Below are 12,709 nucleotides of genomic sequence, written 5' to 3'. Positions count from 1 at the left end.
GCTGTTGCCTCACAGCAAGAAGGGTCAGGGTTCGAGCCCTGTGGCCGGCGAGGGCCTTTCTGTGCAGAGTTTGCATGTTCTCCTCGTGTCCGCGTGGGTTTCCTCCGGGTGCTCCGGTTTTCCCCACAGTCCAAAGACATGCAGGTTAGGTTAACTGGTGACTCTAAATTGACCGTAGGTGTGAATGTGAGTGTGAATGGTTGTCTGTGTCAGCCCTGTGATGACCTGGCGACTTGTCCAGGGTGTACCCTGCCTTTCGCCCGTAGTCAGCTGGGATAGGCTCCAGCTTGCCTGTAAAACAGGATAAAGCGGCTAGAGATAATGAGATGGGTTTTCTTGGTCTTTTTCTTGGCTCTGCTTGGTCCTCAGCTTCAAGGGCCTCAGTGGATGCGGCACTTCGCCTTCTGTCAGGGGAGACGAATACGACTGGTTCCTTTGGTGACGCTGACAAAAATGGAGACAGTGTTGCTTTGGGCATTCTAACGGATGGAACTGCATCTTTTTTCAGATCAAGTTGCTTTTTGAAGCCTGTTTCCCACTGCAAATAGTTCTCAAAGTCGTCAGGCTTTATGAAGTGAGCCCCGCATATGATGCTATGGTCTGTTGCCAGTTTTTCCGTATGCCTCGCACGAAGCGCTCTTATTTCTCCCTCATTGTCTGGTCTTTTGGGAAACGATGAGTACTAATCCCATCAAGATTGGTGTTACTACACCCTCCTACGATACATCTGTTAACCATGTTAATAATTAGCCTACGTGATAACGTTGAAGAAATTTGAAGAAAACAACCAGGTCGTATTCTCATAAACCAACGCTGATATGGGATTCAGAAGGAGGCGTCCCGCATGTGATGTCACAAAAATCAACATTTGCCGGGAAATCCAAATGGCAAGTTTTTTCAGAGGCGGACCAATTCGCCTCAAATGGCTTGATTTCAACTGAATTTTTCTGGTATTGCGCAAGGTTAAAAAAAAAAAAAATTGTGCAAAATGTGATAGATATTTGACCAAAGTTTAATATAAAATAAGAGAATTACATTGATCTTGCTCCTAAATATACCCAAGATGTGCCCTTTAAGGGAAGGTGAAGATGACCTGGCTTAAATTTTCTATTAAGAGCTCACATTGCTGGTGGATTCCTTGGTTGTCAGAATGCCAATTTTTCATTTGGTGGCCCTTCTACCACCAATTGGGTCTCCTAAGTCATATCCGGCACAAACACCAGCCGAGGAGACCAGATAATTAAATAATACATTAAGTGATAAAGGGAAGCCGGAAGGAGATGAAGAAACCGATGCTTGGACACAAGCTGGAGCCGATGCTGACTATTTTTCAACAGAAGAAGAAGCAGCAGCCTTAGTCACATGTACACTTGTGAAATTCCTCCTCTGCGTCCAATACCTCTGAAGCCGTGAACGCACAAGTGAGCAATGACCGCATACCCAGAGCCGTGGGCAGCTATGCTACAGTGCTTGGGGAGCAGTTGAGGGTTAGGTGCCTTGCTCAAGGGCACTTCAGCCATGATACTGAATGCTGTTTATTCACTCGGCTCGCCTCACTTTTCCTGCCAGTCCTGGGAATTGACCTGGTGACTCTTTGGGCACAAGGCTGCGTCTCTAACCTAAAGGCCATGGCTGCCCCCAGCTGTGCAGACAGGGATTTAAATCACAAGTGTGTGTATGTACAAGTATGCTTGTTCTAAAAAATGATTTCTGTTAAAGACTTGTACACAAACTATATTGATTTTGATTCTTTGTCATTGCACATTACTATACAACATGTATACATATTCTAAGCCTAATTATCACAGAAGGTGATGTGAATAATAACCAATCCATTTTTATCGAGGTTATTCTTCACCGATGTTCACTGAGCCTCAGGCGGATAATTGTTTTGGTATAAATACATGGGATTACTTTTATAAAAAAAAAAAATCATTTTCAAAAGTTGCACAGACTTGTCACTTATCTATGTCGACTCACATAAAATACTCCGTTTTGAAATGGATAAAATAAATCACAATTCCATTTTACCTTTTGAATAGTTTTCGACCAAACTTTGTAGTGTCTTTAGTAGGGATGTTAACCAATGACCGTTTGACTGGTGGTTGACAATCAACGTCAACCAGTTAATTTTTTTTTTTGGTTGTCGGTTAAAAAAAAAAAAATCAATCATTTTGGAGCGGAGAACCTGGAATTCTGTGTTGTAAACGCTTGGGCCATGCCATGCGGTGTAAGGACGACAGCTGACAAATCGGAAACACCCATTCAGTTATGTCCCGCCCCAGTTGAAGACAGCTGCCACTTGGCGAGAGAAAAGTGTAGACAGGCTTTTTAGCTTACAAATTACTATTCTGGTTTTTTTTTGTTTGTTTGTTTTTTGTTTTTTTATTAGAAGGCATATCGAGTTTAGTCCTGCCTTGGCCAGTGCATGCTGAAAGTATGTTTTGGTCTGTAGCCAACAATGCATGTTATTGCAGATCATATCTCTCCACACAAATTAAAGGCGCAGATGCCGACTTTTTCACGGCTGAATCGTGCAGATCCGGTTTTTGGGGGGCGTTGGAGTGTCTGAATAATTTCATCAGAGTAAATTCTGTATTAAAATTACTAAATAAGCAAATGCTGTTGAAATTATTCAGACACTCCAACGCCCCCCTAAAAAAAAAAAAAAAAAAATCGGACCTGCACGATTCAGCCGTGAAAAAGGCGGCATCCGCCAAAAGGCACGCTGTTTGCATCCCTGTTAAACTCATAGGTTAACCGACTTTAACCGACTAATGAGGCTTGGTGGTCGGTCAAGATTTTTTTTTTTTTTTTTTTTTTTTTTTTTTTTAAGTTTTCGCCATCCCTAGTATTTAGTGCTTTTTAGGTCCCTTTTAGTGTTTTTTCTTTTCATAATTTTTCTCCCTCGTTTACGCAACGGTTGATGGCCATTTTGCAGAGTCGCTCAAGATGATTGGTTGAGAAATAAGCCCTGTGTCCGAAACCACTCACTCATTCACTGCTCCCTACTCACTATACAGGGAATTGCTATATAGAGGACTATATAGTGAGTTCATTCATAAGATGAAAAAAACACTTCAGATGCTATTCTGTCATGCTGTTATGTCATTATCACAATTAAAATGTGCCAGCTCAGTCGGCTGGTGGGTTTTCAAATACATGCATGTATTTTTGTGATAAATTCATATTATACTTTACATATTACCCACATTAATAAATACAAAGTGCTCTTGTTTGCTGCATCTCAGTTCTTTTAAATCAAGGCTGAATACTTTCTTCTTTGCTGCTACCTTTTTATTAAATCAAATGTGAGGCATTTGATTTCTTTTAGCATGACTGTGTGTGTGTGTGTGTGTGTGTGTGTGTGTTGCTTGGTTATTGACCATCAGTTGTACACTACTTTTCACGGTGAATTACACTAGATAAGGTGTAATTCTCACTATACATTCGGACAGCACTACAAAATGGCGAACTCCCTATATAGTCCACTATATAGGGAGTGATTTTCGGACACACGGTTGGACTTCTCTCGATAATCAGCATGTGTGGGATTATAGAAAATCACCTGTATTTTGTACATTAGATGGCCAAAAGATTGTGGACACCTGACCATCGAAGCCATATGTGATGGTCAGGTGTCCACAAATTTTTGGCCATATAAGGCAACTGCTGAGGTGAAGCTTTTTATAAGATGTACATGGAATGAGTCTTGGGTGTTGGTGCTACAGATGACACAAGTTCATTCAGGTTTTGCCAATACTTTGTGGCGGACAGATTTCCAGCGTTGGGCCCGAATATGAATGTTGTGAATGATGGACAGGCCATAATTGAAGGATGATGGGATGCCTGATGAGGCCAAAAAAGTGCGTTTCCGGTTACCCGACTGACCCTAATCCGTACCGCCCGACCCTAAACTTTTTTTTTCGTTTTTTTCCCAGTCGCGACTTTTACACATAACCCAACCGTGTGAACCGGAAGTTTTTGTCACTCACTGGGAAAATCAGGGCTTTCCACAAGCGCCAGCTGCCGGCCATACAGCCGACTACATAATTAAGTCCAGCCGGCTACTTTAATGACTATTATTTTTGTAGCCCACAGGCTCTAAATATTAATTTTCGATTTTAATAAAATTAAATGTTTATCTAACGGACTGACAATGTCAAACTGAACCGCACTCATTTAAGTTGTGATTCGCGCTGTTTGTACCGATAATAACCACAAATTCCCCGCCGACTTCGTTGATCGGGGAGAGTAACTCATCCGCGGCCCTGACATGCGGCGTGTGCGCGCACTCGGCGGAGGCAGTAGTGTGTCGGGGCCGTCGGAGGGAACAGAAGCAGAGAGAACGCTTATTTTGTCTTTCACCTAGAGACATGATTCAAACTTTAAAACGGAGACAAAATTCTCCTGTGTGGATCTGGCATTCAACTTTTTTGCTAGGTTCTATACTTTTTGATCAGTCACAGATCAAACACCATGAGCAAATCTGGAGAAATTCAGGCTTTATAATGGGTGTCTATTGCGTTACACACCAGCAGCGCTCAGGAGTTTAGAGTGTAGGCAGCTTGAAAAAAAAGCTCTAACTTTCTCATTTAAACTGTTTTCTCAGCCACAATTTTCACTCTACACACACAATTTTCTCAAAAGATGTCGTCACACATTGTGTGAATCAAGACAAGTGTCTCCCTGAGCGATAGGATTTACAGTTTTTGAATGAGAAGCCTGAAAGTAAGGAGAGGACAGCCGCGCTCTCCCATAGACTCACATTATAAAAGTGGCAGCGCTTTTACTGCAAAATCAGAAAAGTCACTTGTTTTTAACTCGCTCTAGTGTCCACATTTTTTACACTGGGGACAAAAAAAAATTACTTATGTGTTCATGGGAGCCTTGTAGCACTCAATGTGAAAGAATTTTGTGAATAGCTCCTTCCGTTTCCGTGTAAATCAGTGTTGTTCGAGGAGAGGGAACTCTGAGAAAAAGCGCTCTTTGCTTGTTATATTGTGTCTTTTCCCTGCACCGTTACCAAGGCGACGAGCTGCACTCAGGGAGCAGAGAGGGGCGGGGCTGCTCTCTCTCTCTCATGGTGTATTGAGCTGTTATATTTACAGAAAAATTCATGTTAAAAGGTGTCTCATGCTGCATCAGATTCATCAGAAGGTGGTAACTCGGGTGACCTGCAAAGAAATTCATTATATTTTGTGAAATTATTCCTGTCTAAATATAGGTTATGGCAGCCATCTTGGAAAAAAAAATGCCTGCCTACCGACCCTAGTTTTGAAATCTACGTAACCAGAAACTTTTTTTTTTTTTTTTGGCCTGAGCAGTCTGACATGTCGGAATCTTTTGTATTTTCTCACCTAGTTTGATGACTCCTACAATGTTTTTTCTGTAGCTATGATCTGACAATTTCTTGACCCAAGGACGTGAACGGTGACTGGTCAATATCGGACTTGTTTCCCAGTATGCATGAAGACTTTTTGATCCTGTTCGCCTAATCTGACATGGTGACCATCATGAAGGATAAAAATATGTCTGGTCCTGACGTTTTTTTTTTTTTGTTGTTTTTTTTTGGGGGGGTTATTTTTAACTTTGGGAGGGAGAAAAAGCTTGGCTGGTTAGGGAATGACTGATTTATAACAAGTGATAACAGGAACTAACCTGTTTCATAGATGCTCAGTAATATTAAACCTGACTATTAAAGGCAAAAGCATGATGTGTTTATGAATAAAATGCCAAAACATTGGGAAGTTATGGCAGAATGAAAAACACTTTGGCACATGCTTTTTTTTTTTTTTTTTTTTTTTAATTGGAAAATGATTAACTTGTGGGTAGTGACTGCAAATCTGCACCATGTCCGGTCACGTCACACCTTCCAGTTATCGATTGATTTTATTTTTCTCGTTATATTCATATGCAGACACACTGTGGTTCACACAGCAGGGGAAACTGGATTTATTTCTTAAATCTAGTGTGTATACAGTGTGTCTGCGTTGCAAAACACAAAACGGCCAGAAGTTTTTGTTCCAACTGGAGGCACATCTACGTGCATGCTATAGTAACACCACGTATGCGTCTGTATGCTAGTGCAAGGTGAAAAACTGCTGCCATTACAGGCATACGCTCTTATCCAGCGTGACGTACAAGACCCTGATACAGCAGCCTGGGGAGCAGTTGGGGGTTGGGTGCCTTGCTCAAGGGCACTTCAGCCATTCCTGCTGGTCCAAGGAATCGAACCACTAGCATCCAGTAGCTGAGCCTAGGAAGAATTTTTGAGTTTGAATATTTAGAGGATCTTGTTTTCTTTACCACTGATTGTAATCAGTGTAGCAGCACTTTCAGCACTGATCACAGACTTGTGATTTGTTTAGCTAAAAGCTTGAGGTGTCATTTGATGAAACTTGTGAGCTGTTCTGTTTCAAAGTTGTCAGCGTGCACGCTTTGGCCAATGGGAAGCCTGTATTGGGCAGCCAATCAGAAGTGTGTTCAAGCAAAGAAAGGTCCTTTTTACAGTGACTGTAACAGGAGCTGCCGTTTTTGTTTTGCAGCAGTACTGGGACACATTGTTAAAATGACCGTGTTGTCCATGGAGATTGTAGTGTGCTCCCAAACAACTCGGTGCTGGCATTGCTTTTATGCACTAAAAGTGCTTTTAAGGTAACTTTTTTTTTTTTTTTTTTTGTGCAAGTGTATTTTTGTCTACCATGTTGTAGGCCCAATGTTGGCCTATTTGGCAGATGTCGTTATCCAGTGTGATTTTACAGAAGGGAAAGGGTATTATTTTAACCTTGGAGATATCACTGCCAATAGTGTGTCCTGTATGTCATATTGAACTGCATTTGATATTCAGCCAAAAAAAAAAACCATCAAACTTTTTTTTTTGACAGACTTGCATTTATGTGGCCAAAAGTATGTGGACACCTGGCCAACACACCCATGTATTTCTTCCCTCAACTGTTGCTATGAAGTTTGAAGTGCACAATTGTATAGAGTGTCTTTTGTACACTAACACTTTTTTTTTTTTTTTTTTAAAGTTTTCCTTTACGCTATGTAAGGGATCCAAACATGTTCCAGCATGATAAAATGAGTCCATGCCGGTCAATGGTTTGCCAATATTGGAGTGGAAGAACTAGTGTCCTACACAGAGCCCTGACCTTAACCCCACTATGAACACCTTTTGGGATGAACCAGAACATTGACTACACCCCCAGATCTCTTCACCTGACGTCCGTGGCAGAATTAACCCGTGCTTTTGTGGTTGAGTCAATATGCATCGCCACAGCTGCGCTCAAGTCTAGTGGAAAGCCTTCCCAGAAGAGTGGAGCTTAGTATAACTGAGAATTAAATCCAGAATAGGATGTTCAATAAAGACATGGGGGTGAGGGCCAGGCTTCTGCATACTTTTGGTCATTGTGTGTGTTGGGTGAATGGTGCCAGACGCGGACTTAACTGGCATTTAGCAGAAGCGGAAGTGCGTGTACAGCGGATGTAGAGTGGACCAATCAGAGCCCTCTTGTCTGCGAGGCTTCTGCGGTGGTCACAATTTTTGGGAGGTGCGCGCAGAGCGTCTGCGAAGGGGGGGGGGCTACGCAGACGCCATCTGCGACACCATCTGCGAGGACTGTGTTGCCAGCGTAAATTGGCCTTAATGGTTACATTAGGCCATGGCTTTGTGTGTAATGGTTAGAGGACTTTTTTTTTTTCTTTTTTTTTTTTTTTTTTTAAATAAACCCTGTGACATGATGAATGCATTAGATGTAGTAAAAATTTTTCAATGGCATTAAACAGTAAAATAGGGTCCGTGTGATTGACAGCTTGGCGAGTAGAATTCAAACAGGTTTTGTCAGGAATGTGTATTCGGTAACTTAAAACCTGATACTCTGCACTACGAGTTAACAAGGGTATCTTTGATGTGTGGAGTGTTTGTCATGAACGTTTACTTCCAAAAGTGGTACAGTTTCAGGATCTTCATGCCAGTTGTGCAGTGATGCTGGTTCCCCTAAAACACAAAATATGTTTTGCACATGAGGGCTAGTTAAAGAATAATGTAGTGAAATTCTCATGCGTTTGTCAATCATCCTAATCTTAAAGCTTAACAATTTGGGTGTGTGAAAGGGCTCTAATTTGCATTTGAATCATTACCATCTTTTGAGAATAAAGTTTCTTTATACACTTGTTACTATTAATTTAGAGTGCATATTTGTTTAGAAACACTTTTAGCGTGTTCAGTGTAGAGCAACACACTTTCCATTGCTGTTAACCCTGTATTACTCCATCCTAATTCCTGTTGCAACCTCAGTTTAGTTAATAGCCATGATATGGCCAGTTGAAATAGAAGTATAATGCAACACATGGGCCATATTGCTACATAATTGTAGGTCATGTCTTCCTATAAACGCTTACTCTGGGATCTGATGTGACTTTGTCCCCAACAAAATGATTCCACTGGCTTCTCGTTCACATCCCAGACTTTAAAGGGGAACTGGAGTCATTTTTAAACTTTAATTTCTTAATTAGCAGGTTATTAAATTACGTTTTGAGTTTTATTAACTGTAGATCGTGACTTGTATTGGCATATTACACTTTATCAGCCTTTTCAGTTTTTAGCCATGTCAAATGTAGTTCATATGGTCCACAGCAGGCGTCGCTTATCCGCATGATCTTCACAAGACTTGTACGAGACTTCAAACGTGAAGTGTCAGCGCCACCATTTTGAAAACTGTTTACACAGCGGCCAGATTTCCATATAATTCTAATTTAGATTAATTTTGAGATTTGCCAGCTTCATCAATGATGGAGATCCTGGAAAACGCCAATTTGGATTGTTTTTGCACCGTCTGGCGGTGTATCTACTATGATTGGAATATTTTTGGAGTAATTATAACGTATTTGATGATCAGACACATTGTCACGTGGTGTTGCTGGGATGTTTTCACGGAGAAAAGATCGTTTTGAGAAAGATTGCATGTTGTGCAGTAGCATACAAGTGCATGGCCTAAGTGTGACTTGGGGTTCAATTGGCATTTCGGTAAGGGGGCGCACGCCGAGAGTAAGAGGGCGCAGTGCCCCTGTTCCCCAGTTTAGACGAAAGCCTGCAGCTTGATTACATCAGCATTTGAAAGAGGGCGCGCGTGTCTTTTGACAACGTTGGCAGATGTTGGTCACTTTGATTTCCACTGTATGTTTTACTTCCGTCCCACGATGTCTCACAGGTCTCAACAAATCTTGTTTACGGCCATTGCTTTGACATGTGGACTGATATTACATAGCATATTTCAAACACTCGTAACTTGCTATAGCAGTGACAATAGTGATCAAAAACGCATTCCTATATTATAAAATGAGAGAGAATTTTGATTTAAAAAAAAAACTTGCCTACAGTTCCCCTTTAAATACTTCAAGGTCTTAGGATTTCTCAAATTTCACTGCCGTAAAATGTTGCTATCGGTGTCCCCAACCCCATGTTTGTCCTTGTGTTTCTGGAATATAAACAGGCCTTGTTGCGGCTTTGGTTCTATTGTATAAACATCTGCCTATATGTTGCCTAATGGAGGGAGGTTCTTTTTTTTTTTTTTTTTTTTAAATAAACACGTATAGGATTAAAAAAAAAAAATTACTTCAGTTTAAATGTAACATGCTGCAAGTCTGAAAGCCCTAAACTCCTGAGGTGACCTCTGATTTAAGGCAATAAAACAATTTACTCCCATGATCAATCGGGGGGGGGGTTGTGCTCAGTATCTAGTATTTACTTGTTAAATCTTGCTTTGCAGTCACCAGCCAGCTGCTGGAGTAGCCTACACCCATCCTACCACGGTGGCCAGCTACACTGTGCATCAGGCACCAGTGGCTGCTCACACTGTAGCTGCAGCCTATGCCCCCACAGCTGCCACTGTTGCTGTAGCTAGACCTGCACCTGTTGCTGTTGCAGCAGCAGCTACTGCGGCAGCTTACGGGGGATACCAGCCTGCCCACGCTACCACAGATTACGGCTATGCCCAGCGCCAGCCTGAAGTGCCCCCACCACCTCCACCGGTCACTTCACAGAACTACCAGGTAAAGGAGTGGGTGTGGGTTTTGTTTTGTTTTTTTAAATGGGGTAGAAGGGGCTGTGTGGGGTTCCCTCCCCTTCCTTTAGCATGGGTTGACTTCTCTCCCCCCCCCCCCCCCCCCTTTTTTTTTTTCAAGGAATGTCTAAGGCCAAAAAAAAGTGTTTCCGGTAACCCGACCGATCGAGAATTTCTGCGTCGAAATTGCTGACCGTAAAGTTTTTATTACAAATTTCCCTCGATATTTTGGTGTAAGCGGCGTTAGTTTGTCATTTTTTTGTTTCAATGCATTCAAGTTGTGAAAGAAACGATAAAAAGTAAAATGTTTCGCCACTTCTATCAGCCCTCCTGCATAAACATGGAAGCGCACTTGTATACTGAAGGAGGAAGGGAAAACCGAGCCATGCCGCCATTTTGAATCCTTATTCAAGGCTGTAATGCAAATTGCTTCCTCTTCAGTATACAAGTGCACTTCCATGGCAGGGAAAAACACTACGTTTTGCCGCCTATGTAGTCCCCTATTTATACAAATAGGAGTCATTCAGGATTCAGCCATGCTTTTGCTCGACCCAAGTTCTACAGTAGGCTAGGCCGTCTGCTTTTAATGGAAGTAGTCTAGCCTAGGACGTTATTTCTTGATAAGGTGTTTTCACGTTATTACATGAAAATATCATGAAATAACAATTTCGTATCATGAAATTACGTGATGTTGTTATTACATGATAAATATATTGTAAAAACGTGATAACTTTAACAATATCTTTTCACGTAATTACTTGATTCTAAGCCAATTTTTTTGAGTGTGGCAGCAATACGCTTCCGTAGATCATAACTCGAACGCTCGCGATTTTTTTTTTTTTTATTCGTTTAAAGATTTAAAACACTTATTTTATTATGATGTATGGTATAAAGGATTCTGTGCCAAAATACTATTTTGTAAGATGTTTACTTGTGTTAATTTTTTCGAACAAAAAAAAAAAAAAATTAAGAAGAGAAACTTTTTCCTACCTACCGACCTTATTTTAGTATTTCATGTTACCGGAAACACTTTTTGGCCTAACCAGACTTTTTTTTTTTTTTGAAGGTCACTAATAATTTTAAGGTCAAAACATAACTATTTTGAGAGACTGAATAACTGACTCTCTTCTGGAATGGCTTTCTCTTGCAGGATTCCTATTCTTATGTTCGTTCCTCAGCTCCAGCTGTAGCCTACGACAGTAAACAATACTACCAGCAACCCACAGCTACAGCAGCTGTAGTAGCAGCTGCTGCCCAACCACAGCCCACAGTGGCAGAGACCTACTACCAAACAGCCCCCAAAACAGGTTATAGCCAGGGTGCCACACCATATACGCAGACCCAACAGACCCGCCAGGTTACAGCCATAAAGCCAGCCACACAGAGTCCAGCCACCTCCACCTTCTCCATCTACCCAGTGTCTTCTGCTGTGCAGCCAGTTGCAGCTGCTGCAGCCTCTGTGGTCCCTTCTTACTCTCAGAGCCCTACCTACAGCACAAATGCTGTTACGTATTCAGGTAAAAAGCTCTACTTTGAACTGAAATGTGTTGTATTATTAACATTAACATGCCCATCCTCATTGCAAAACCTTTTTGACTGTTGCTCTGTTTAAATTTTTTTTCAGGCACGTCATATTCCGGCTATGAGGCAGCGGTGTACTCTGCAGCGTCGTCTTACTACCAGCAGCAACAACAGCAACAGAAGCAAGCCGTCGCTGCCGCGGCAGCCACTGCTGCCTGGACTGGAAGCACTTTCACCAAGAAAACACCTTTCCAGAACAAAACACTCAAACCCAAGCAGCCACCAAAGCCACCCCAAATACACTACTGCGACGTGTGTAAGATTAGCTGCGCTGGGCCACAGGTAGACCCACTTCCTTTTTTCACCTTTGCTTCATAGCCCATGTCTAAATCTAATAAGTCATTTGAATAGCCTCCTGTCTTTAAGGCCACATGAGCATTATAATTGGGCACCGTTAACTGTGAAGTGCTTGCAGAGTCAATGTTCTCTATAGAGTGAACAATAGGGGTCCTAAAACTGAACCCTGTGGGACATCGGGTGGTGCTTTTTGATATACAGATGCATTTTTATGTACCTCTGCTTAATCCCCAGAAAGAGATGGAAATTTTGGGCGAGTGTACTGACCCTGCTTCTGCCCAGTGTACTATAACATATTGTTTAATAGCCTTTTATGTTCATTATTAGACATACAAGGAGCATCTAGAGGGTCAGAAGCATAAGAAGAAGGAGGCCGCGCTGAAGGTCTCTCAGAGCAGCAATAGCAGCAGTGGTGGCAGCAGCTCAGCCCGAAGCGCACAGAACCAGCTTCGTTGCGAGCTTTGCGATGTTGCCTGCACCGGGGCAGACGCCTATGCTGCCCATATCCGTGGCGCTAAACACCAGAAGGTAAATGTGTTCTCTTTAGAAGTGCTGAGCTCTCATTAACTCCCACAACCAGCAGAGGCTTATCTAACTTCATTATCCTGTACAGTTCTTCAAACAAGTAAGGAATAACAGCAGTGTGCTTGTAACAAGCGTGAAGGTTGGAAGAGGTTTATTCTCTTAATGTTCTCTTATAAAAAAAAAAAAAAAGTTGAAGTTGGCATCAAGTCAGAATGGGCATTTCAGGCAAAACTACTCCACTT

At 41.9% G+C, this 12,709-nt stretch overlaps 1 protein-coding gene across 3 annotated transcripts in view; it reads left to right on the top strand.

Annotated features, from left to right (window-relative positions):
* zfr (zinc finger RNA binding protein) overlaps positions 1-12,709 on the top strand; it is a 43,972-nt gene that overhangs the window by 1,728 nt on the left and 29,535 nt on the right. For all 3 annotated transcript variants that reach the window (XM_060907283.1, XM_060907282.1, XM_060907284.1), the window contains exons 3-6: positions 9,771-10,053; positions 11,215-11,581; positions 11,689-11,927; positions 12,270-12,470. In XM_060907283.1, coding sequence (XP_060763266.1) covers positions 9,771-10,053; positions 11,215-11,581; positions 11,689-11,927; positions 12,270-12,470 — 1,090 coding nt within the window. The remainder of the gene's footprint in view (positions 1-9,770; positions 10,054-11,214; positions 11,582-11,688; positions 11,928-12,269; positions 12,471-12,709) is intronic.

This window comes from Neoarius graeffei, chromosome 24 (genome assembly GCF_027579695.1).
Source record: "Neoarius graeffei isolate fNeoGra1 chromosome 24, fNeoGra1.pri, whole genome shotgun sequence".
Taxonomy (NCBI): Eukaryota; Metazoa; Chordata; class Actinopteri; order Siluriformes; family Ariidae; genus Neoarius; species Neoarius graeffei.
The sequence above is the reverse complement of the archived record's forward strand: the minus strand, read 5'-3'. Positions and strand labels throughout refer to the sequence as shown.